General features: G+C 34.0%; 2 protein-coding genes across 44 annotated transcripts in view; one reads left to right on the top strand and one right to left on the bottom strand.

Moving 5' to 3' along the window:
* The window catches only part of RUNX2 (RUNX family transcription factor 2), a 351,949-nt gene extending 343,041 nt beyond the window's left edge, over window positions 1–8,908 (bottom strand). For 4 of the 6 annotated variants that reach the window (XM_086371919.1, XM_086371923.1, XM_086371922.1 and 1 more), the window contains exons 1-2: window positions 8,464–8,908; window positions 8,138–8,260 (exon numbers count right to left, since the gene is read on the bottom strand). In XM_086371919.1, the coding sequence (XP_086228045.1) occupies window positions 8,138–8,195 (58 nt within the window). In that variant the 5' untranslated portion in view covers window positions 8,196–8,260; window positions 8,464–8,908. Of the gene's footprint in view, window positions 1–8,137; window positions 8,261–8,463 lie in introns of those variants that run through there. The other 2 variants (XM_086371920.1, XM_086371918.1) reach the window with 2 other exon arrangements.
* SUPT3H (SPT3 homolog, SAGA and STAGA complex component) overlaps window positions 1–27,147 on the top strand; it is a 442,887-nt gene that overhangs the window by 38,871 nt on the left and 376,869 nt on the right. The gene's annotated exons all lie outside the window — the stretch shown is intronic.

Raw genomic sequence — 27,147 nt, 5'->3', positions numbered from 1 at the left:
TACATTTGAGCATTTATTTTAAAAAGCGTATGTGGTTCTCCTTTGCTCAGTGTTGACTTCTTAGTGTGGTATTGTTGCTAGGGTTTTATTTTATGCGTTTGCTTCCTGCTCTCTTGTTCATTTCATGTTTGAGTGTGTAAGTTTTAAGTTCATATGTAAGTTTTCAGATCATACTCTTTTCACAGCTGCTTTTCAAAAAATAACTGTCAGCTTATAATAATAAGGTAATTTTTCTTAAAGTTTCCTTTAAAACAGCATTCAGGATATTGGATGTTTTCTGATCATGGAAGCACAATGAATTGACCATGTGTTTGGCAGAATAAGGTTTAAATCAAAGTGGAGAATTTGAGTTACATATAGTAATGTAGTTTCGTTATACAAAATTTCTAATCTTGTACATGTTAACATATATTTACTTTGTGCATAACTGCTTTATCGAAAATACTGTTATTTGTTGGAACACATGATTTCATTTCGTAGCTAAGAAAATAGTTTGAACGTGTCTCAGTAAAATTTTTTTATCTATATAAATTTATATAGAATGGTTAACCACTTAATAATGAAATAATTTAGCAATTTAAGCCAAATATTTTGCTTTCTTAAAAAGTTATTATCTCTTGATATATTCTGATTTATCATTATATTAAAAATAAGAATATTTATGAAAATAAAATAAGCTAATAATCACATAACTCAGTTTTCTCTCTAGATACTTGTGTATGATAATTTTTAAAAAATCTCCTTAGGTGTTTTCCTTGGTCCTGTTGGGACACTAAAATATTCTGCAATCCGCTCGCACATATTATAAGGGAAATATGTTGTTAAATCTTTATTGTTAAATTAAGGGTGATGATCTTCTGACAATACTGATTATCTCTATCTAGGTTAGATAATGGCATTTTAAAAATAAGGTGGACACTTGTGGTAAAAAGTTTTAAAAAGGTTATACGTTTTCCTCCTAAAATAGAGAACATATTATATGTGTTTAGTTTTAACAAGTGAGGGAATGTAAAGAATTCTTTGTGAACACTGGAGTTTTAATAATATGAGAAAGAGGAGTTTCTACTTATGGAGAGAAGGTTGGATTAGTGATCAAAGGTTTGGATTACATTGACTTTCAGGTTTATATTGCTTTACAGATGTTCTGTAGGGCATTGTCTTTGTCAGTCTATCTGTTTTATGGATTCCCTTCTTAAATCTTTTTATTTTTGTGTTGAACTCTGTAAGAGCAGTAGCAATTTTTTCTGCATTTTGTCAAAAGCTGAATTACCTGAAAAGCTTTACAAATTTCATGAGAAGTAAAGAATTAATCTTGCTAGATTACCTTTTGTAACCAGCTATCTTGCCTGATATTGGATGCTACTGCCTTAATGGAAATTTCTTGTAGACATCTTCTTATGATGTCTTATTATTTTTGAATTGGGTGCTAAGGTCCTTGTAAGAAGTGCTTGTATAGTTTTACATTTATATGTTTTATGGAAAGCACAGTGATTGATAATGTAGATTCTTAGCATAAAGAACTTTTCTTTCTGTGCTAGTATAATGCAGATTTCTGTAATCTGATAGAAATTTATAAAATAAACTGAGAATTCACTTTTCAAAAAATAGGGTTTCTTTGAGCTGTATTTACAAAAAAACTCTTATAATAAAATTTTTATTGATTAAAAGGAACATGCACACTGTAACTTTTGGATACCCTTGTGTCTAATTCTGGGATCAGATTACGCTAATACAGTAAAACCAATGGGATAAAAAATATTAATTATAAAATACAGCTTTTTTTTTTTTCAGTTTCATAGTGAATGAATTCACTTTATTTAGATCCATTTAAGTAGTTTTTAATCATTTGGTAGAAATGATGATACCTTTCCCCTTGAAGATTGTCCTGGAAATTTGAAGTTTAAATTGGGAACTTCAGTAGAAAAATTAGAAATAAAATTAATTATAATTATTACTATCAAAATAACCAAATTAATATAGTGCCAAATTGTTTACCTAGATTATATTGTCAGTGAGTAAATATGTAGAAAATATGCCTGTTTAGCACCAGGCCAGAATTATTCTTTGATATAATGTGTGTAAATGGGTATTTGTTAACAGATTAATTGCATTTCATATTTTCCCTTGTGAAATATAATAATTTGTTTAACTGATACCAGTTTTTAATGTAAATTTATAACTGGGAAATAACATCCTTGTGTTTTACAAGTGTATTTTAATCTTGTATTGCCTGATAGATGCCTAATCTCTATTGTTGGTTTTACAGATTAACATTTCTCTGTTAGTGTACATGCAAAAAGTAATTGATTGTCTTTCCAAATGAACTTCAAACCATACCTTAACTAACTAATTTATAATTATTTTCTTCCTGGTTTACAGTTATTATCCCAAGTTTCTCTAGTCACTTATGTATATGCCCAGGCAAATTCATATACTACATATTAAAATTTTCATAATTGAAAGAAATTGAAGTTTTATATACATGGCAAATACACGCCTCGCTATAGAACTATGTCCATATCAATGGAAAGTTCTGTGGAATACTGCAACATCATTATTAGAATTTTTCTAAAGAAAGAGTGCATATACATTTTTTAAACCTTACTGTTACTGTGATTTGGCTTGCGTTTTTCCTTTATTTCCTTTTTCAGCTTGTGCTTTTACCAAACCATACAATGGATTTAGTTGCTAGATACCTGACTGCAAGATGTATCTAACAATAAGGAGTGTATAAACAAAGTTTGGCATGCTCGTGGGCCATATAATTTTCACAAACCTGTAAATGTGTATTGAAATTTTGAGTTTTAAACTTTTAAGTCTTTTATGTAAATATATTTTTATAGGTGAGGGTATAATAATTTCAGTAGATACCACTGATAATAAAATTGAAAAGTAAAGTAAAATTGTTTGGTTTTGTGGTAGAAGTTATTGACCTTGCACAGGCTATTTAGGTGTGCCTTGTTAGGACTGTCACTTCTCTAATGTAACTCTTATGTATAATTTCTTAAGGGATGGTAATAGAAGTCATGCAGCGAACAGACTTTAAACTAATGGCCACCATAGTCTTAAGTACACGTCTGGGAATAATGCAGCTTGTTAAATTTTCTGACATCACTACATCTAATTTTAAGGTATCTTAAATATCATTAAAATTGCATTCACTTAATGTATGTCTGTGTAGTGTAGAAATCCTTATTTTGTGGACAGTTGATTGGAAAATTGAAAATCACTTAGAGCTAAAATCACACTTGGTATGAGTTTTAGTCCTGAACTGCATATTGGATGTTGGACTTATGAGTAGTAACAAGAACACAGAGTATTTAGTGGAGATGTATAAATAATGAATTTTTTTTCGCTGCATGTATTAAATGCTTATATAGGACTCAGTTCTACAGCTCATTTTATTTTTGAATTATCTTAGATATCCTGATGAATGATGAGGTTTTTATTTATGTAAGACAGCATATTTATGAAAAAATATACCTTAGAGTCAACATCCTGTTCAACAACAACAGTAAACACCCGAATGATTGAGACCGTGTCGCTTACATTCAGCCCTGCACCAAGGTTGAATCCTACGTCTTCAGTAAATAATATAAAGGAGAGACATTCCGAAGAATTCAACAGAAGATGAAGATTTTTGTATACAATGTAATAAAAGAGCATTTAATCTCAGTTGCTATTCAGATCTTTAAAAAATTATGTGGGAATGTATGTGTGCTTGCTGTTAAATGGACAAAAGCTTGTGGTCAGCTGTGGTTAAGATTGTAAGGAGGCTCCCTTTGAATAAGGTATAGAATTTCCCCGTTATTTTTTGAATTGTAACACATTAAACAAAATACGTATTGACTGAATTCCATAAACTTTGAAATGGCAATAGATTGTATCAAGGTGTATATTTTCATTATGTGAGACTTCCTTCTCTGAAAATTTGTTTTAAAACTGTTTCATATTTCTTGAAGCATTTCCATGTACTTTAGACAACTTAAAGTATTTTGCTCCTTAGAAAATACTTGAGTATGGAGTTTGTTGTTATCCTTATTATGGGAGACTAATGACTTTTTTTGGGGGGGGGATAAAAATTTGTATTCAGTGGATTCACTGGTCTAGGAGAAAAAGGTAGTGCATTTTGGTTACCTCATAGGAAGACTGCGTAAATTAGCATTGATTTTGCTAGCACCCATTTACTAATAAATTTTGCATGGCAAATAGCTAGGAAAAATAGTTATGCTTTAGTCATATTATAGTTTTTTGTTCGTGGGAAGGATTTCTTCATATTGAAGGTATTTGCCTGTTTGACCACATGTCTATTATTTTTACAGAGGCACAGTGTAGAGGTAGACTGTCCAGTGAACCTTAATGTGAAATTATCTCTAAAGACTTTTGTTAGGTAATTAATTGAGTTTGCAATCTTAATTCTTTTGAGGAGCTTCGTATGACCTCACTGTTGACTTAGAGTTGTCCCATTTAAGTTTCTTGGAACAAAGGTTAGAACAGCATGCAAAGTTTTTTTTGCATGCTTTGGAGAGGAGTTTGAGATGTTACCCTGTTTTGCCATTAGTTTTCAAGTATGCATGGGTGCATCATTAATCATAGGAAATGCAAAAATAAATAATCCAGTCCCATTGGATTTTTTTATATGAATACTTACCTTTTCCCTTTTTTGTATATACAGTTGAGGTATTTAGGTAACCCCTAACCTTTTGCTTCAACAAAGAAGTACAGTATAAAAATATCACCACAGTTTTCATGTGAGCAGCTCTTGAGAAGGGAAAAAAAGCCCTCTAGATGAATATTTGTTGGGGAAAAAAAGTTGTGATACAGAATGTCTTAACTCAGCCCCAATACAGTACTTGAGGACCACCAGTGTATAAAATTGAAAGCACATGAGCTAGAAAAGGTTTGTAATTGATTAGCGCTGCTTGGAAGTATTGAAGTACAGTGAGTTTTGATTTGTGAATGGTTCTATTCAATAAAGATTAATTCTGTGTGTTTGATAAAATCTTACTGCCTTCAATGAGTTAGTTTCTTCCCCCCTCTGCAGTTTATTTAACCATCAAATATTTCAGTGTTCTTTTAACAAACTGGAACATTTCTATCTTACTGAATTTAGCATTAGCATGACTGATTTAAATAAGTCAAACTATCAGTGATTAGCTTGAAGGGTGTAATCGAATAGATTAATTTTTTCTTCTTTTAAAATGACTAGAATATATCATAATATAATCATGTGTATTTCATGCTTTCTTGTGATTTAAAGACTATCAGGTTTATATAGACTAACAAAAATTTTTTTCTGATTTCTTTTAAATCTTTTATGTTCTAAAATATTATAATGTTTAAATGTGAAATCTTTACCAGTTTTCATGTAAAATTATGTTTATTTACTCTTATGTAAAATAATTCATAATAAGTATGTTTGGAAATTGCATCAACCTTGTTAGTTTTTAATAGGAGTGATCCTCTATGTATATTCTTTTTAAATCATCTCCCTGGATTTTGGAGTTTAGCTCTCTTATTTTAGAAGCAAGTTGTGACACTTTGTTGCTAGTCAGTCTTGAAACTATAAAGTCACTATCATTGGTATGAACCACAAGTATTGTTTTGGAAGTCAATGTTCACACATCACGTTCTGTTGGGCACTGTGATCAGTTGCAAAGTTTTATGTAGAAATTGTCAGCTGATATATTTTCATAAGTAAGTTTTTAATGGTAAGATACTCCATGAGTTACATCTGTTTATTTTAACAGACTTCATTTATGATAAATAATGAACAGATTTTGAGTAGCACAGATTGAAAATTCATACACACACACTTTCTCACATACTCACACATACACTCACATTGTTTTCCCTCATTATTTTGAGGTGAAGCAGTTGGTCAGCTTTGTCCCTCACCTAGGAAGAGCCTGAACTTTTAAAAGTATTTTACAAAATCGGAGTACATACTTTTGACATTTCATTAGGTTATTTTGGTGGTCAATTATGTAAAAATTTAAAGCCTAAAGTGAGGTTTCAGACTTCAGATAGATCCCAGAAGGGGGAAATGTTTGTAGTGTGATGATACCCTTGTACCTTCTGTCCACCACCCACCTGTAATTAGTCCGGTGAAGTGGGTTCATTTTATGTTCTCTATCCAGGCTCTCCAATACTGTTTGGGTGTGGGAAGGGGTAAATTCCACTTTGCAGAAGAGGAAGACTTAAGTTATGATGTATAAGCATATATGACATGTGATAGAAGATTATCTAATTCACTGTTACATGCCTTGTTTCTAACTTGATCAAGTTTTGAAAATTTTACTGTAGAAATAGTTATTAAAGATGTTTCAGAAATATAAGACTCCCTGACATGATAGAATAAAGAACATTTTAACATATTTTTTGTGACTATATTAATAACTTTAAATCTAATGCTGAAATAGTGCTTGAAATTTGTGTTCCTGATCTGGTTTGAAAAGTCATTATTTTTTTAAAGCAGAGTAATATTGTGAAGAGTAACTTAACTTCTTGAGGTGCCTGTTTCAAGTTATCCCTCCATACAACAATTGTTTTAAGCATTTTTACCCCTCTTTTTGAGTAGGAACAGCAAAAGTTTCCATGTAGAAACTATAATTACAAGAGTTGTTAATGCAGTCTAGTTGTGTATATGTTCTGCTTCCTTAATGCAGAAGTTTTTACAGTAATGCTTATTACCTTCCATTACATTAAAAAATAATCTGTGATTATTATATTGGATGTGCTATATCTGAGGGGGCCCACTTAGAGCTGTTGAGGAGTCACTACAGCAGTTTTACATTTTTTGGTAAAATACATAGTACATTTCCTCACCCTTTTAAGAGAAACCTTTTTTCTCCTTCAGGTTTAATTATTTCTCTTTGACCGAAACTAAGACTGATCCTCTGGTAGCCAGTTAAAATGTGTGAAGTAGGAGGAGTAAAGGAAACTCCAATTGTTAGTTGTAAGTGATAAAGCAAAGTTAATACAGGTATACGCAGCAAAAGGATTTATTTTAAGGGATAAAAGAAAATTTTATAAACTTGTCTTATAGAACATGTTGGACATCATAAAGAGAATCTTGTAAGTGTTTAGCTGTTTTACTATACTACCACTTTAGCTGATGAATGTTAAAGTAGTTTTTGTATCAACACTAACTGGAAATTAAATATTAATACTATATTATGCCTGTTTTATTTGAAGTCCAGCATGACTTAATTGGTCTGGCTCTTTTAAATCATGCAGAGTATCCTTACAGAATTTTCTTTTTTATGATACTAAACGATAACTCATTTGGTAGGTTCAAGAGTATGATTAAAAGAATCCTAGACGTTTTGATGTTTGTTGTGTGTTTATAACAAGTTCTACATGTGGGTAATAGTGTATAGATGTAAATGAAAATTGTATAGAAAGTTATGATTGCTTGTAAGTTTTTGAAGACTTCTGTGAGCTTTTTAATATCTTGGATTCCTGGGCAACTATAAAGAGTTTTTAAAAATGGCTGTTAAATACTTATCATAATTTTTTTCTGTTGAATATATGCTTTAGTTCTGTAAAATTGTTTAGAAACAAGCTTGTGCAGATAGCTTATGATGCAGTTTAAAATTATAAATAGATATCTTTTAGTTGAGCTGGTTAAAATGTTAGTTATACTGCAGGTTTCTTTCTCTGTTTTGCATGCTTGAGTATAATGTCAAGATACTTCTGTGGTCTGTTATTTTGTAAAATTGCTTCCTTTTTAAAGTTTGCTCAAATATTGGGAGCTGCCGGAATGAATACTTTTCACAATACTTTGACTAATTTAGTGTCTAATTTTATTTCAGTGAGGGTTAATGAGAATATTAAACTTTGCTTTACTGTTTCGGCTACCTCATTTCTATAACCCTAGAAAACATTTAGACTAATGTGAGATAATTTAATTTTTTCTATTTCAAGTCATTAGCCCGAGAAGTAGATAAGTTACAGATGCCAGAAGCACATTTGTACTGCAATTTCATTTTTCAGCTTTCAGTGCAACAAAACAGCATCATTATGACCTTTCATATAATGTTAGCCGGCGAAGCTAGCAAGTTTATCCGAGCAACATACCTTTCTGTTTAACAGGTTCATCTCTGATAGGATTTTAAAATATGATAACACTTACCCCAAAAGAAGTTTTGCTGACATGGTGTCACTGTGCTGAAGAGGCTGTTTGATGCCATAGTCCCTCCTTTTTTTTCAGATAGAACTTGTACCCTCTGTTGTAAATTCTGCTTGCAGCCTTAAACTGAAAACACAAACCATACCCAAACCTTGTTTTAGTTTTACAGTATGCCTGCAGTACATAGACTTGATATTTATTTTTTTTCTGTCAAGAAATTATGTAGCTGGTAGCATGGGAAAAGCAAGGAAACAAAACAAAAAAGAGAATGAGCAAATATTGGAAGGACCTACTATTACTGCATAGACTGTGGTTTAGAGAGCACTCACTGACTCTGTTGGTCTCGGTGGCTGGTAGGGACCTGCGGAGATTAACCATTTAAAAACCAGAGACTTCTTGCTGTCCTCCTGGAGAAAGTTTGCACCGCACTTGTGGTTCTGTGGTTGTTTGTGAGGCGAATGAAGCATTCACACAATCCAAAAAAGCAAAAGCTTTCAAACTCCTTTTTTTTGCAAGCACTATTACTGGAGAGACAGAATCATGTGGTTTGTGACCTCACAGTACTCACAGTCAAGTGGGACTGCCTACCACTGTGGCTTCCCCCCCTTGCTCATGCTCTCTCTTTCTTTCTCTCTCTCCCTCTGACAAAAGGCTTGTGGTAAGGCCCTTCCTGGCATCCAGAAGGATATAGCTTTTTAATTTTTGTGACTCATGAGGATTTGGATAGAATACAAACGCTGAAGGAGCCCAAACCCCTGTAAGGTTAAGCGTCTGTGGAGCAGAGCTCTGCAGTTGGGGGCTTTCTTTTCTATCCCCCACCCCTATATTTTTGGTGCCTCCTCCTTTTATTTAGTTCATTATTGTGTCTGTGGAGAAGTGAGCAAAATTGGCTCAAGAGGCGGTGTGTGAAGTCCTGAACAACAGTGATGATTTACAGTAATTTACATCTTTGGACTGTATCACATTCTGGGGTCTGCTTCATATTTGCTGGGTGATTGGAGTCCTGTTTTTCTTTTTCTTGTCTTCTTAAACTCGTGAATCTGTAACTCATTGTAAAAAAGTTTACCTTTTTTAAGGTCTGGTTGCAAACTGCTTGCTGGGCTTGACTGTAAATTGGCTGTCATGAAAGTGTTAGTCTGGGAATTCCTTTACAAATATTAAATCATGTCTGTCTAGTTTATGTATGATCAATACTGGATGCCGGCTCCTACAATAAAGATGAAATATAATTAGTACATTTTGTATTACGTTTACCTTTATCTCATGGCTAGTTTGAGTATCTTATAAAAATGAATAGCAAGAATTATAGCATAGTTTATTGGATGGATCTTAGTTTTCTTTATGCCTGTAATAATTTTTTATTTTTCAAGGAAATATACTCATTTTGTATAATCCTTTAAATAGTTTCTTTGGATATTAGTTTTAACAGAGCCTTTGATAGCAAATCTTATACAAATATAAAGTAAAATTCTTATGTTGTAACGTAGATTGTTAAATGTTATTGATTTTTCTGAGCTCAGAATGGAGTGGGTTAACAGAAGCTGTATTTTTTGTTTATAATAGAAGCTTTGAAATAAATTACAAAATGCTGTGTGTAGTAAGGAATAATGCACACAGAGTATGTGAGTCGTCTCGATTTGCTAATTCTGATTCAGAAGAAAATTGGAAACATCTTTGGGAAACTATCTCCTTTTTTGCCCCTTTGGACATGTATGTATAGAACTCATTTTCTTATTAGGATGATTATATATCATAGGCAGAGAATTTCATATTTATGAATAGAGCTTCCTGTTTTCATCAGTTGAGAGCGATGGGGTATTTTTCAACAAAAATTATCAAGCTGAACAGACCAATTTCTAGGCATTTTTTGGCCAGTTATCCACGCCACTCTGAATTTGCATGTTAGACTTCTTCCTGGTGTGATAGTAACCAGGAGTGGCATGAAGTAAATGACTGGGAGGGTGGGCGGAGACAGTGAATTACACAACATTATTCAGGGTATATAATGGGGTAGGGCTGGGAAATAGTAAGGAAGATATTAGAGCCAAAATGCCCCTTCGTGTGGTCATCCTAGCCTACTTCAATATCTGCTTTTGGTTTATATTCGGTAAAGATAAATGTACTAATGTGTTCGTAAGCTTCTTAGAAAAAAATAATTTCCCCAAAATACACTGGGAGGACATTGAAATGGCTTTAATCCTTTATTATTCAAATGTCTAGAACTTTTCCATAATAAACTTTTAGTGATAAAAGAAATACATTTTAGTGTTTTATTCAAAATACAGATTTGTCGTGCCTCATCATGTATGTAAACAGATTTTACATTGAAAACTAAAAGATTTCATTTATCGTGCAGTTATTCGTGCAAAAAGAGAAAAGTCATTCATTGATTCTCTTTCTTAAATAAGGCGTGCAGTGGGATCCGTAGCTATAATTAATATCTAAAGTAAGTTAAAGGACAACTTTGTCCATATAATTTGTGGAATTTTCAAGCATAATTCCATATGCTCATGCAATAGCACAGAATTAGGCAATTGAGAAAAATGTAGTAGTCTGATAAGTATAAACGTTTTTTTCTTTCCAGATTTTTTCCAGTTATGATTCCGTGACATCTTGTAACCCCAACTTTTTGCTAAATGTTTTCTCCCTTAAAATATTTTTTTAAATTAAGTGTACTATGACCCTCTAAATTAACTGTGTATGTATTTGAATAATTTCTAACATCTATGTGTCTCTTAACTGCTTGTTCTCTTTTGCAGGTAACCCTTCTGCACATAATTTTTAGGTCAGAGTAAAGCACTCTTACTACTTAATAGCTTAGTAGATATTGTTGACTATGACCTTTCTGCTCTGGGTGAGGCCCATCTCATTCTGACTGGAGAACATATGAGGTCATGAGCTTTAAAGTTTGTATATTCATTATCTGCATACACAAAAACACATACATGTATTTTTTTTCTTTTTCTAAATTGAAAATCTATCCTCTTTGGAGTAAATATTACTTTGGGGTAAAAATTTAAAAACAATAGTGATAACGGGTACACATTTGATAATTGACAGTTTGTTTCATTAGAAATCGCTTACCACATATGATGAAGAGGGACTGACTCAGCAGAGTCATTGCAGATAAAGCCCTTGATTATGCTTCACATCAGAAATGAAAGCCACAGGGTTTTTTTTGTTGTTGTCTGGTTTTTAAAGACCCTCAAAACTTCATTTTTTCGGGGGATATATGAGTATTTGTTATGTTGAAGTAAGTAATGAATTTAACTCTGCTGTATAAATTATGTATTATAATGCCATGGAAATTATAGCTTTGAACTTGAAAACAGTTTCACAAAAGTAATTTTGCTTCCCATTACCTTATATTTAATAAGTTTGTCAACATTGGTTGAACTTTTTATATTGTATATTGTTAGATGATATAACACTGTAATGTTTTAAATACTACATATAGCTTCATTGTTACCTTTTGAATCATTTTAAAAATTTTCTGAATTAATGATCCTTTTATAATACAATCATTTTATCACTATCAGTCTTGTGCCCATTTCTGTTTTTTTTAAATTGTTTTAAACTTCTCTTTGTTGCTACTCTATTTTTTCTTTTAGTTGAGAACAGTAGAAGCAGCAAAATAGGTTTGATGTAGGAGTTGTATAAATTGTAGAAATCCTATTTTGGCTTAAAATGTTCTCATTGATTATGAGGTTTTAGCAGGGAATTTTCTTATTGTTTCAGCGTGGTATGTGGCAATTTTTTTGACAGTTTTTTTTGGATTTAATGTATAGCTATTGAGACATATATAGAATTTATTGGATCTTATATTGATGCTTTGAAAAATGTTTATATTAGTAAAATACATATAATTTTATTAATATTTTAAATTATGATTATGAGAGATTTAATTCTACTTATTTTAATGGAATATATATCCATGTTAACTGCACACATATGTGCAGTTGTATGTATGTGCAAGGTATTATTTTGTGGTACTTTAAAACATTTATGTGGTGTGTGTATATATATGTATTGTATAAAATGTGATATTTTTTTGTAATGGGAGTACTGTTTGTTTTCCTCTGCAGTGTCTTTCAGTTTTGTGAAAACCCAAAACACTGCCATATCCATGATTGTTTGAACAACTTCATTTGGTTGGTATAAGCAGCTTTCTGGCTGACCGTGAGATGATGTGGAAATTGGATGCCAAAAGAGAAAGTAGTTAACTTCTGTCTCTCTCTCTCTCCCCTTCTCTTTCCCTTTCCACTCCTCCCACTTTCTTCCCTTTCTCCTCCAGGCTTTTTTGGTTTCTCTTTCTCTGTTTTGACATTTCTGTAAAATCTCAGAGTAGATTCTTAAGGTCCTTGTAGGCGATATTGACATTAATCTTCACTAATGAATATGTAGGAGGTCTGCAGCTTCTAACATTCAAGGCGAATTATCGTTATAGCTTGATATAGTACACCTCATTTGTTAGGTGGTATTGGCATCTGATTACAGAGATTTTCTTTCTTTTAACAATTTTAAGTCCTTCCTCAGTGTTAATTTACTTTAACATTATTTCACACGAATTTAGGACTTTAATTGTGAGGATTACTTTTTTTCTCCCTTGGACAGTTTTTCAAAGTACATAGTGATCCATACTTGTTTAATGTTACTGTATAAATCATGTTTCTTATAATTATTAAAACAATTCATCTTCTATTGCTGTCACTTTTCTAAGGAGAAAAAAAGGCGAGAACTTGCAGAAAATATGGGAAACATGCTCATATGACAGCTGAGGATGTGGCTAGGGTAAAGCAGGAAACTCCTACCCACAATGCAATGTTACATATACTACCACTTAATAAAATTTATATCAAACATGCTACTGACAAAACCAAAGAAAAATAATATCCCTGCGATACTAGTTAACGTACTAAATATATCTAGGGAAAAGTGAAACTAATCTTTTTGGAACCTTTGTACTTAGAGAATGTAGTAAATGAAACTAGGGCATCATAGCACATTGGAGCCTTTGTGCTATGGGTCTTGCTTGTAGGTGAAACCGTCCTATAATGTGAACTTTTTGGATATTCACTTTCCTGGAAAAGGCACAAAAGGGCACCTTTTTTTCTTTTTTGATTGAATCGTTGCAGTATTATACAAGGTTCGAGAACATCGTCATCTAGTAAGAAAAGTAAATTATGAGATGTTCATCATATTTGTATAAACTCTTTACCCAGCAAGGTATATTTCTTTGCATTTTAAGTTGGTTTTTATTGCCAGATTTGACATGGGATTCTAAGTGTTCATTGGAGGCAGTTTTCTTTCCAAAGTAATTGTTTTTCTTGCTATTTATTTATTGTAACCTACCTATAGCTTACCTGGCCAGTCTATATGCTTTACTAAAGGGAGGTTAGTCTGAAGCAGAAAAACTTCTTCTATAATGTCATTGAAAAAGATACGAAGATATCTTCTGTAAAAGAAAAACAGGTTTTAATATCCTTAGAGTTTCTGTTTTAAGTCTTAATTTCTTATGCTCTTAACTGTCAGACTTTAGTAATCTGGATGAATTTAGTACATTAGTAATTTAGATGAATTTTGAGATTTTATAAGGGAGATTTTCAAATATTTAAATAAGGGAAGATGAGAGAGGTTTCAAATTGGTAAATAATGTATAGAGATTGTGTGAGATAAAGAACAGAAGAGACTATGAAGTTAGTGTTAGTTTTGAAAGATTCTTAGTATTCCCAGTTACGTAAATGCTGCTGTTTCAGACCTGCCATGGTATTTGTCATCTCACCATTTAAACGTTAGTATTTTGTCTGTCTGTCTGTATCTTTGTTAAGGATGGGTTGCTTAATTGTTTGAAGTGTTTTCTCCTGTAGAGACTGCTTATCAATAACAGCTGTAGCGCTGTGGCTTTTCTCCATGGACTCATGGTGGTCTTTGGAACCACGTTCTTCAGCTTTGACAGGTGAGACAGAGGCTCTCCAGTGCCACTGCATTCGGATGAATCTAGCTGTGGTTGGAGAAAGTGCATCTTGCCAAAGTATATGGGTGAGACCACACACAGCCTTTAAAATAGTTATTGTAGGCTTATTTTTAGGGATACATGTCTTGACAGTTCTTTTATTTGTATGCCAATTTCATCGCTGTGTATAGATTTTTCATTGGTTTCTGTAAAGGGAGTTGCAGATTTAGGTCTCTCTATTTGTTAAGTCTTGTGTATAATTTACACTGGAAAATACTTTGAGTTCAGCCATAATTAACAATGCAGAGAATATATTGAAAATGAATCACTAGAATACTGATCTTTTTGTTTTTATAAATTTGATGGTATTCCCCTTGGAAATCTCAATTTCCCAGTCAGTTTAGTAGTCAAAAATTGCTTCAATTTGTACTTTAAGATTAAATAAATTATGAAAGAATTTGAAAATATTTATAAACTTGACTTGTATTCATAATAAGAAAAAACTTGTGGTCCGTGCTATTCAGGAGTACGTATTTCTATAATATTGGTATAATAAAGCATTGTTCAAAATACAAGTTCTGTGCTTAAATAAAAGCTTGCAAACTTTGAAACAAATTGCCAAAGAAGTCAGTTTCTTAGTGCATAGGCATAATATGCAAGCTATTCAGTCTTTTTATGGGATGATTAAAACTTTATTTAACTTGGTGAACTCTAAAAATTCACCATATGTTTTTTAAAAAAGCATGTTTTGTCTTCTAAAACTGGCTTTTTCAGTGACCGGTAAAGAGCATGTTTTAGGCTTTTATAAAATATTGCTTCTTTTTATAAGATGATACAGTATTTGGATAGTTAGTTATTCATGATTTCCTATTATTCGTGATAGTGGTATTAAAACGTAATTTCTTAAGTCCTGGCATGTCTTGGTGACAAGACTTTTCACTTGATCAGTGGATGTTGGCTACGTATATATTTATAAAAAATATAATCAACTATGATAAGACTGTGGTTTCATTCTAAATATTTTCATAGTGAAAACAGAATCTACTGAGATAATTGGAAATTCAGTTTCCTTCCCATCATTATCCCAATACCTTTTCATTTCTAATGGTTCTGGCAGGAAAGGTCTGGGGAAGTTTTGTTCCTACAGCTTTTCTAGAGAACAAGTTTTTGGAAAGAAGAGAGAAGATAGTATACCCCAAAAGACTATTTAAAGAAAAATTTGGTCCTTGTCACTCAGAAACTGGTCATGTATGTGAACCTTGATTGGATGCTAGATTTTAAAAAAAGCTTTGTAAGTCATATTTAGGATATTTGAGGAAACTGGAATGTGACTTGATATTGATGATACCATGGAATGTTAATTAAGCATGATCATGCTGTGCACATTCAAAGGAAAATATCTTTACTCTTAACAAGGTACGTGATGAGTTATTTTCATGAAGTCAGTACTATACTTAATCAAATTCATACAGAAAACAGATGTGGCAAAATGTTAACAATTGGTGAGTCCAGGTGAAGGACTTTTTTTTTTTTTTTTGCTGTTTATTTTAGGCTTCCCGGATGGCTCAGTGGGTAAAAAATCTGCCTGCCAATGCAAGAGACTCGAGTTTGCTCCCTGGTTTGGGAAGAGCCTCTGGAGGAGAAAATGGCAACCCACTCCAGTATTCTTGCCTGAAAAATCCCACGGATAAAGGAGTCTAGTGGGCTACAGTCCAAAGAGTTGCAAAGAGTCAGACACAACTGAGCACAAATTTACTCTTTTTCATCTTAAACAATAACTTCTGAAAGGTGAAACATTTTATAGGAAAAGTATATGGGGATTTGATTTCAAATTGAAATCAGATAGATGGGGAAAATTAATTTATTTGTATAATAGTAAGTTTTTTTTTTTTAATGAATATGGATAGCTTGGGGTATATATAGCAATTTTAGGTTTTAGTTTATAGTTTTGTTTTTACTTTGGAATTCTGTTCATATTAAATAATTTTCACAAATTTATATGTGGCAAATGTAAATTGGAAATGGTAAATTATTTTTGAAAATCAGTTCAGTTCAGTAGCTTAGTCATATCTGACTCTCTGCAATCCAAGGACCGCAGCACGCCAGACTTCCCTGTCCATCACAAACTCCTGGAGCTTACTCAGACTCATGTCCATCGAGTCAGTGATGTCATCCAGCCATCTCATCCTCTGTCGTCTCCTTTTCCTCCCACCTTCAGTCTTTCCCAGCATCAGGGTCTTTTCCAGTGAGTCAGTTCTTCGCATCAGGTGGCCAAAATATTGGAGTTTCAGTGTCAGCATCAGTCCTTCCAATGAATTTTCAGGACTGATTTCCTTTAGGATTGACTGGTTGGATCTCTTTGCTGTCCAAGGGACTCAAGAGTTTTCTCCAGTACCACAGTTCAAAAGCATCAGTTCTTCAGCGCTCAGCTTTCTTTATAGTCCAACTCTCACATCCAGACATGATTATTGGAAAAATCATAGCTTTGATTAGATGGACTTTTGTTGGTAATGTCTCTCCTTTTTAATATACGGTCTAGGTTTGTCATAGCTTTTCTTCCAAGGAGCAAGTGTCTTTTCATTTCATGGCTGCAGTCACCATCTGCAGTGATTTTGGAGCCCCCCAAAATAAAGTCTTTCTCTCTTTCAATTATTTCCTCATCTGTTTGCCATGAAGTGATGGGACCGGATGCCATGATCTTCGTTTTCTGAATGTTGAGCTTTAAGCCAACTTTTTCACTCTCCTGTTTCACCTTCATCAAGAGGCTCTTTAGTTCTTCTTCGCTTTCTGCCATAAGGGTGGTGTCATCTGCATATCTGAGGTTATTGATATTTCTCCCTGCAATCTTGATTCCAGTTTGTGCTTCATCCAGCCTAGCATTTTGCATGATATACTCTTCAGATAAGTTAAATTTGAAAATAGCCAACTAAAAAATTACACTTTTGTATTATAGTAACTCAAGTCTGGAGAAGGCAATGGCACCCCACTCCAGTACTCTTGCCTGGAGAATCCCATGGATGGAGGAGCCTGGTGGGCTGCGGTCCATGGGATCGCTAGGAGTTGGATATGACTGAGCGACTTCACTTTCGCTTTTCACTTTCATGCATTGGAGAAGGAAATAGCAATCTACTCTAGTGTTCTTGCCTGGAGAATCCCAGGGACGGGGGAGCCTGGTGGGCTGCCATCTGTGGGGTCACACAGAATCTGACGTGACTGAAGTGACTTGGCAGTTGGCAGTAACTCAAGTCTAGACCAATAAACTAGAGGTTTTTGAGCCTTAAAATAAACATGTTGTTACTATGTCATTGTTTATTAATTGGATGCTTCTAAACTATGTAAAATGCCTTTAAAAGTAATGATAATATTCCTGTGACTTTTATCCACAGATTTATTTTCTTTTCAGATTGTTCTGGATTTAATGCCCAAGCATAAAATATTTAAAAAATCTTGTTAGAGATTATGAACTATTTTCTCTTTTTCATTTATATTTGAATTTAAATCTGAGTAAAGGAATAATTAATTTTGATATTACTTAATCTCTAAAACATTCATTTTACCCATCACTGTATATAATGTCCAAAGTAAACTAGTTTTCTGAGGATTCATCTACATTAGCTAGACTGACTATTGGGTGATGATGATGATTACAACAAATGAGCAGGAAAAGGACCCATTATTTGTTTTTCATTGGTAAAGACCAGTTGAACCCATATTTTGATCTGAACTTGATAGTGTATCAAATTAATAGTGTATTAATACTTTAAAATACATGTGTTAATACTTAGTATATAAATACTTAAAATATGTGTTAATACTTTAAAATAAATGAAGTATATATAAAATGAGTGTCTTTTTTTTTTTTTTTAAAGTATTTATTTTTGTTTATTTATTTGGATGCCCCAGGTCTTAATTGTGGCATGTGGGATCTAGTTCCCTGGCCAGGGATCAAACCTTGCCCCCTTGCACTGGGAGCGTGGAGTCTTAGCCACTGGACCACCAAGGAAGTCCCAAGATGATATAGTTTTAAAGAAAAGTTTACAGTTCATATTCTTAAACACCTTATTTTAGCCACGATTATTTTAAGCAATTCCAGTTATTACATACCTAACTAAGGATCAGACAGTTGAAAAATTAGTACTATATAAATCTCATAAAATTTTATTGTAAAGGAGCAGTCTCCCTCCCTTTTTTCTCCTCTGTAAGCTCTTGGTCTTTGCCTATTTATCCTCATTTATTATAAAGTTCTAACATGATTGTTTTTACACTACTCCCCTTTCCCCAATATTTAATTATAAGACAGACACATAAATCATGGCAAGTCATGAGACTAGCCTGTCTGGGAGGTAAACAGAAGCCTCAAAAAGCATCCTCCAAGGTCATTTAAATGGATTCAAACTCCCTTATCTACTTTAATAGTTTTTAAAAGGTGTCATTGTTTTGAAAGTAGTTAAACAGGAGGAACAGTTTATTAACCTTACTTTGTTTTAAAAGTTAAAGAAATATTTAGAGAAGATTTTTATCCAAAATTCGTAACAGTTTTGGCATTTAAAGTTATAATGTTCATTAATAGGAAGATTAACTTTTGAGGAATAAAACCTGACCTAAAATTTAATGATCATATACAGATTTATTTATTATGTTTTGCTTTCTCTTTGTACAATTTTAAATTTCTGGAGTTCTTGTCCTTTTAGCTATCAACTCATATTTTTTAAAATATTAGAACTCCTAAAGGTTGCATGTTTCTGGAAGAGCATAGAGATTATTCCATGTAATTGGTATATATGACAGCATTGATCTGTATTTACTGCATGAAATCTTTATAAAGCTTAACACTGGAAATGTGAGAAAGAACCACTTAAAAACTTGATAGGTTTTATTTTTTAGAGCCATTTTTATTTTTACTGAAATTTGAGCAGAAGGTATAGAGTTCCTAATATGCTTCCATCAGCCCTCAATTTCCATTGCTAATATTCAGTTCAGTTCAGTCGCTCAGTCGTGTCCGACTCTTTGCGACCCCATGAATTGCGGCACGCCAGGCCTCCCTGTCCATCACCAACTCCCAGAGTCCACCCAAACCCATGTCCATTGTGTCAATGATGCCATCCAACCATCTCGTCCTCTGTCATCCCCTTCTCCTCCTGCCCTCAGTCTTTCCCAGCATCAGGGTCTTTTCAGATGAGTCACCTCTTTGCATCTGGTGGCCAAAGTATTGGAGTTTCACGGGGCCTTGTGTTTGTTACAGTTGATGAACCGGTGTTGATACGTTATCTCCTGAAGTCAGTAGTTTATATTAGGCATCACTCTTTATATTGTGCAGTTCTGAGGCTTGATCCAATGTCTCATGTTATGTATCCATTATTATAGTATGGTACAGAATATTTTTTCTAGAAATTGCCACAAAATTTTGGTTAAATATGCATAACAAAATTTAATGTCTTAACTATTTTAGCAACTGGTGTTTTATTCTCTCTATAGGGCTTTTTCAGAATGTCGTAAAGTTGGAATTATACAAAATTAAGCCTTTTCAGGCTGAATTAGCAGTGTTCATTTTAGCTTCTTCTGTGTTTTTTTTGTGACTTCAAAGCTGACTTCTTTTTACTTCTGAAAAATATTTCATTGTATGGACATACCACAGTTTATCAATTTACGTACTGAAGGAAATGTTGGCTCCTTCCAGTTTCTGGCAGTTACGAATAAAGCTGCTATAAATGTGAGTGCTGGGTTTTTATGGATGTAAGTTTCAAATCATTGGAGTAAATACTTAGGAACGCAGTTTCTAGATTGTCTGCTGGATCATATTTAACTTTGTAGGAAACTGACAAATGGTCATCCAGAGTGGCTGTATCACTTTGTATTCATAGTAGTAAAGGTAGTAGCTTCCGTTGCTCCCTGCTTGTCAGCTGTTGCTGTTCACAGTGTTTTAGATTTTAGCTCCTCTGCTAGGTGTGTAGTGATACCTCATCACTGTTTTAATTTGTAATTCCTTAATGGCAAATGGTGTTAAGCAACTTTTCATGTGCTTATTTGCCATTTATATCTCTTAGGGAGGTATCTGTTCAGATCTTTCCCCAATTTTAAATTAAAAATTTTTAAATTGACTTTTAAGAGTTTTTTGTATATACCACATTTTGTTTATACATTCATTTGTTGATGGACACTTGAATTATCTCTACCTTTAGGTCATCGTGAATAATGCTGTAATTGAACATTCTATACCTTCATGTTCTTTCCTTGGTTTATTGCATTAGCTAGAACTTCTCATGTGATGCTGAATAGGAGTGATGAAAGGTAATATCATTGCCTTGTTACTGATCTTAGGGAGGAAAGCTTAGTTTCTCACCATCAAGTATGACATTAGCTGTGGAATATTTTGCATATATTTGTTATCAAGTTGAAGAACTTTAATTTGCTGAGAATTTTTATCATTAATAGGTGTTGAATTTTGTGAAATTTTATCTATCTATAGGAGCATATGGTCTTTAGTCTTTTGGTATGATGGATTAGATATGTTGATTCTCAAATAATTCCCATTTGGTTGTGGTGAATACTTCTTTTTATACATTATTGAATTTTATGGAGGTTTTTTTTTTTCATTTATATTCACGGAAGATGTTGTTATGTATTTTTCCTTACTTATAATGTCTTTGGTAATAGAGAATGGTGATCTCATAGAATGAGTTAGGAAGTATTCCCTCTGGATCAGATTGTAGAGAATTGCAGGTAATTTCTTCCTTAAATTTGCTAGAATTCACCAGTGCAACCATGTGGGTCTGGCTCTTTCTGTTTTGGAAAATTATTAATTACTCATTCAATTTTTAAAATAGATATTGTCCTATTCAGATGATCTGTTTGTCATTGTGTAAGTTTTGGTAACCTATGTCTTTCAAGGAATTGATAGTAGTCTAAGATGAGAATTCTTTGCAGGTGACTGAGGGCATGCTTTTATATAAAAAAATTTAAGGAAGAGAATAAGGTAACAAGAAGCCACCACTGTAGAAGAAATGAAGAGTGCTTTTTCTGATTTGTTTTTGTTGTTCAGTTGTGAAGTTGTGTCTGACTCTTTGCATCCCTGTTGACTGTAGCACGCCAGGCTCGGCTGTCCTTCACTAACTCCTGGAGTTTGCTCAGATTCGTGTCCATTGAGTTGGTGATACTGCCTAACCATCTCATCCTGTACCACTCGCTTCTCCTTTTGCCTTCAGTCTTTCCCAGCATCAGGGTCTTTCCAATGAATCAGCTCTTTGCATTCGGTAGTCCAAGTATTGGAGATGCAGCTTCAACATCAGTCCTTCAATGAATATCCAGGGTTGATTTCCTTTAGTATTGACTGATTTGATCTCCTTGCAGTCCAAGGGCCTCTTAAAAGTCTTCTCCAGCAGCACAGTTCAAAAGCATCAGTTCTTTAGCAGTCAGCCTTCTTTATGGTCCGACTCTCACATCTGTACCTGACTACTGAAAAAACATAGTTTTGAGTATATGGACCTTTGTTTGCAAAGTGATGTCTCTGCTTTTTAATATGTTATCTAGTTTTGTCATAGCTTTCCTTCCAGGGAACAAGCATCTTAATTTCATGGCTGTAGTCACTGTCTGCACTGATTTTGGAGCCCAAGAAAAAAAAAAAATCTGTCATTGCTTCCACTTTTTCCCCTTCTATTTGACATGAAGTGATGGGACTGGATGCCATGATCTTAGCTTTTTGAATGTTGAGTTTTAAGTCAGCGTTTCACTCTCATCTTTCACCCACATCAAGAGGCTGTTTAGTTCCTCTTCACTTTCTGCCATTAGAGTGGTATCATCTGCATGTCTGAGGTTGTTGATGTTTCCCTCGGCAATCTTCATTCCAGCTTGTGATTCATCCAGCCCAGCATTTTACAGGATGTACTCTGAATTTAAGTGAAATAAACAAGGTGACCGTATACAGCGTTGTTGTAGTTCTTTCCCAATTTTCAACCAGTCATTTGTTCCATGTCCAGTTCTAAGTGTTGCTTCTTTACCTGCATGCAGGTTTCCCCAAGAGACCGGTCAGGTGGTCTGGTACTCCTGTCTCTAAGAATTTTCCACAGTATGTTGTGATCCACACGGTCTTAGGTTTTAGCAGAAGTAGATGTTTTTCTGGAATTCTGTTGCTTTCTGCATGATCCAGTGAATGTTGTTCTTTTCCTTTCTTTTCTTTGATTGTGGTCAGCCTTGTGGTTGTGAACCACAGTGTTCTTTAAAATTGAACTAACACTCATCCTAAGATTGTAAGGATCATTTAAATAACTTGGCAGATAAAATATTTGGCATATTACAGAGTATCATACATTTATCTTTACTTTTTATGTTGTGATGTGCAGTTCAAACTGAAATTGGATTCAAATCATGGGTATGTTTCTTAGTTTTTACAAGACGTGTATAGAAAGGGAATCATAAAACTAGATTATGATCAACCATTGGGAAAACTAATTGAGGCCTACAGTATTAAGTTTTTGGTTGTCCCTTTTTACTTTTAAAATATACTATTCTTGATAACAGTTTCTGTATAAGATGGCTGAGAATCTATTTCATTTTCAGTGCCTGTTTGTTGGCTGAAGGGCTGCATTCACTAAAATTTGCCATTGGTAGGCTTTGTTGTAAATCATGTTTATATTAATTTAGAAAAATGGCAGAATGTTGCATAATATGAAGAACATAGGCACTTGTAATTCTTTTTCCTAGAGATAAAATTTTAAATCAGTCTTTTTTCTTTTTGTATGTATTTGATACATACGTATGTATATATATGTGATGCTTTAATTTAATTTTTAAGTTAACATTGTGGTATGTTTTCTAAATATAAGAAATCTCTGTAATACCATTTTAGTTGCTACATAGTATTCCTTCTTGTAGGTGTTATAGTATTTTCATATGGTTGAAGTATTATTTTTCTAGTTTGTATATTTAACACCTTTTTTTTTTGGTGTTTGGGATCTTCAATTATTTTAAGGTTTCTTTTATTTCAGGGGCTACCTGTTTTAGAACCTGTTACTGCTTTTGTTTTAAATAGTCACCAGTTTAATATCATTACTTTGTATAATTCAATGAAGCATCTTTACTTATTTTGATGCTTTTAAAACTGGAAACTTCTGTGGTTTTTATGGCTTTTTACCGGGGATAATCAAAAGCCATAAGATTAAAATGAACCATATTTTGGAAGCATCATTTTTAAGTTTGAGTAAGTAACTTTAAAAATATAATTATAATGTGGATGTGTTATGAGATCAAGGTAAAGTTAGGAAATTTAAATACAGAACTGGAGATTTCAAAAAATTTTGATAAATTCTGACATTTTGGTAGGGAGTTTTGAGAAATAAATTGGTTTAGTTTGCAATATATAAGATTTTCAAAATTTATCATTTAGTTCATAAAATAATGAGTATGCTGTTAATCTTCAGTCATGTATTTTTCTCATTTGAGCAGACCAAGTAGCTGTGTGTGTGTTACTATGTATTGTTTTGGACTTTTGAGTTATTTGTCATTAAGAATTAGATTGCTGCTGCTGCTGCTAAGTCGCTTCAGTTGTGTCCAACTCTGTGACCCCATAGACAGCAGCCCACCAGGCTCCCCCGTCCCTGGGATTCTCCAGGCAAGAACACTGGAGTGGGTTGCCATCTCCTTCTCCAATGCATGAAAGTGAAAAGTGAAAGTGAAGTAGCTCAGTCGTGTCCAACTCTTAGCGACCTCATGGACTGCAGCTTACCAAGCTCCTCCATCCATGGAATTTTCTAGGCAAGAGTACTGGAGTGGGGTGCCATTGCCTTCTCCGAAGAATTAGATTACATTTTAATAAATATTCTTTAGATATGTTAGGCATATCTTGTAAGATTTGTTTCTGGTTTTTGTAAATGATTTGATATTTTACAGATAGATCAAGTCACAGATGTGTGGAAATTAACTGTGAAACATCTTTAATTCTTCTCTTCAATCCATTTTTCCTTCATTTAAGTAACTAAAATTAAATAAAGAATTTTAGTTTTTCCTGATTATGAAACTTACACATGTACTTTGTTGAAGTGTAGAAAACAAAATTTTTCATTGGCACCATCATTCTTCCAGTCATTCAGTTTGCTGTTTTGTCTTTGACTCTGTTTTTTTAATCCTTATCCCTTGTTTTTCTGTATCCTTTCTTTTCCTTCCAGTTTTCCAACTTGGTTTAGACTCAGAACTTCCCTACTTTGGTCTTATGAATTATGACCTCATTCCTCTGTCTCTAAATTTATGCACTCTAGTACTTTTAAACTTTTATTACTACAGACCGCTTATATACTTATATATAGTTAGGTTACATGCTTGTTCTAGGTAACAGTACTAAACATTATATCCTGAAGTTGTTTCTTGCTGTCTGTGTTTCCTTTTATTTCATTGGCTTCCTTGTCTCCACTTTCTGAAGTCCTGGTCATCCTTCAAGTTTTCATAAACCCTACCTTTTTGTAAAACTGTTGAGTGAATTTCGGAATGAGAGCCGCATGAGGCTATAGAAACCTAACCGCTCTGGACTTTGTCAAAACTGTGTTCTAGCTCCAGCTCTGCTGATGATCAACTCTGTGATTCAACCTCTGGAATTTTCTGCTGCTTCATCTCTACAGTGGGCATAATCATTTTATGAATATTGTGAAAATTAAATTAGATAATATTTCTAAAGTGCCTAATACAAGGAACTGGTTAAGTAAATTGTGCTGTGTCACTCGTTCAGTATGTATGGGATGTCTGGATGTGCTGGGTCTTCTCTAGGTGACGAGCTACACAGGGAAGTAGATGTTGAAATTTTAAAATTATATGTATCATTAATAATTTAAGTGAGAGAGGTTATGAAGGTGATAGAAAGTAGGACTGTCTTTTATATTTTCAGTAATAAAAGCAAAAGTACCTGTGCTTGAACAGCAAAAAGGCCTGTTCCTACTGCAGCTAAAGAGACTCTATATAGAATGTTTATGAACGAATCTTTAGATTTTTTTAAACCAGGGTAGCTTTAGGATTGGAGAAGGCAATGGCACCCCACTCCAGTACCCTTGCCTGGAAAATCCCATGGATGGAGGAGCCTGGTAGGCTGCAGTCCATGGGGTCACTAAGAATCTGACACGACCAAGCGACTTCACTTTCACTTTTCACTTTCATGCATTGGAGAAGGAGATGGCAACCCACTCCAGTGTTCTTGCCTGGAGAATCCCAGGGACGGGGGAGCCTGGTGGGCTGCCGTCTATGGGGTCGCACAGAGTCGGACACGACTGAAGCGACTTAGTAGAAGCAGCAGCTTTAGGATGGTGTGATTTAGGTTGATAAACCTCAACCTCACTGTTTTCATCTATAAGATAGGGTTAAGAGTACTTCCTCTCAGTTCAGTTCAGTTGCTCAGTCGTGTCTGACTCTTTGCGATCCCACGGACTGCAGCATGCCAGGCTTCCCTGTCCATCAACTCCCGGAGCTTGCTCAAACTCATGTCCATCAAGTTGTTGATGCCATTCAACCATCTCATCCTCTGTCGTTCCCTTCTCCTCCTGGCCTCAATCTTAAGAATGTGAATAGATTATGTAAGCCAGTTAGCACAGGGCCACAGTGCTCTTGTAGGTCCTCAATAGTAACACAAGAGATAAAGAAATGGAAGTACATGAATGCTAAGTGACTAATCCACAGTTTTGCAGTTAGGAGTTGGTAATGGCAGCAAAAGCAGCTGCCATTGTCACCTACCTCTCTCACTGCCTTCTTTGAGTTTGTGGTTTCTGGTATCACCAAAGTTTTATCCATGTTGTTTTTACTGCAGATGTTTGTTACATGGAAGAATAGGCAAGGGGAGAGAATCATAGTGAATTTTCCTTGGCAGTTGAGAGGAATTGGCCTATCAGTAATACTTGCTGATCCTCAAGAGTCTAGAGAGTCTGGTGAAATACTGTATATCCAGAATTACTATTAGATTGCTGAAAGGTCATAAGATTGATAATCTAATTGTGGTTTAGATTGACTTCTAAGAGAACAAGTAATATTTTGAGAACTCTTTGTTCTACTTGGTGATACCATTGATATAAGGAAAGCTGTATTATCTTTGAATTCTGAAGGGTATCATTTACATTTTTTTTCTATCACTTAATAACTATGACTTTGGATAAACCACATAACCTCTGAGCTGCTATCTGAAATCATTAAAAGTGATGATAATGCATCATGAAAGATTATTGTAAGGCTAAAATGAGATTAAGTTTAATACCCCCTAACATAATGCTTAGCTCGTAGTAGATGTGGCATTCATTCATTATATCATTGCTTTGTCAGCTGTGAAGCTTCTCATTTTATCTTCCTTTTGCAAATGAGGATGCAGAAGCCCAGAATTGACCCAGCTCATACAGCCAATAGGTAGTGGGTCTAGGATTGGAACCCAGATCCATCCACCTTCTTTGCTAACTAGAATTCTGTATAATGTTTTAGGTGGAATTTAGACCAGAAAGCGTTTCTGATATCTCTCATAGATTTTATCTTCTGAAGGCCAGTCTTTGCCGTTTCTCTCTTTTGCTGGCAGTGTAGAGGTTAAATAAGACTTTTTGGGGAAGTCTGTGGGACTGAATGCTGGGTACTTCACTTTCCTGACCTTCTAGTTCCTCATTTGTCAACTGGGAGTAGCATGGCATCTTTCTCAGTGGATTTTGTGATATCATACTGTGGGGTGGTTTAGGATGTAGAATAAGCCCTCAGTTAGTGTTAGCCACTGTTAAGATTTGACATTAGAATCAGTAGTATGCAGAGAGTTTGGAATTGGATAGACTTGAAGTCTGGTATAATTCTTCATACTTTTCAGCTTTGAATGAATTAAGTTTTTGGAAACTTAGTTTTTTGCTTATCCTTATCTTTCAAAAGAGAGAAGACCTACCGCAGTATTTTTGTTGATGTTTATTGGATAATTTTATTTAAAACAGCAGCTAAGAGAATACATGGAAAATAAATGTGAGCCTTTTCTCTCATTCTGCTTCCCACTCCTGCCTTTTTATGAAATCTTCAGCGTCCTGTCCTTGTCTAGAAGTGGTTCTGTTGGTTCTAGGATGTTGCAGTTCAGGAC

Source organism: Bos grunniens, chromosome 23 (genome assembly GCF_055505025.1).
Source record: "Bos grunniens cultivar Pamir isolate PY7600 chromosome 23, Bosgru_T2T1.0, whole genome shotgun sequence".
In the NCBI taxonomy this organism is placed as follows: domain Eukaryota; kingdom Metazoa; phylum Chordata; class Mammalia; order Artiodactyla; family Bovidae; genus Bos; species Bos grunniens.
The sequence above is the reverse complement of the archived record's forward strand: the minus strand, read 5'-3'. Positions and strand labels throughout refer to the sequence as shown.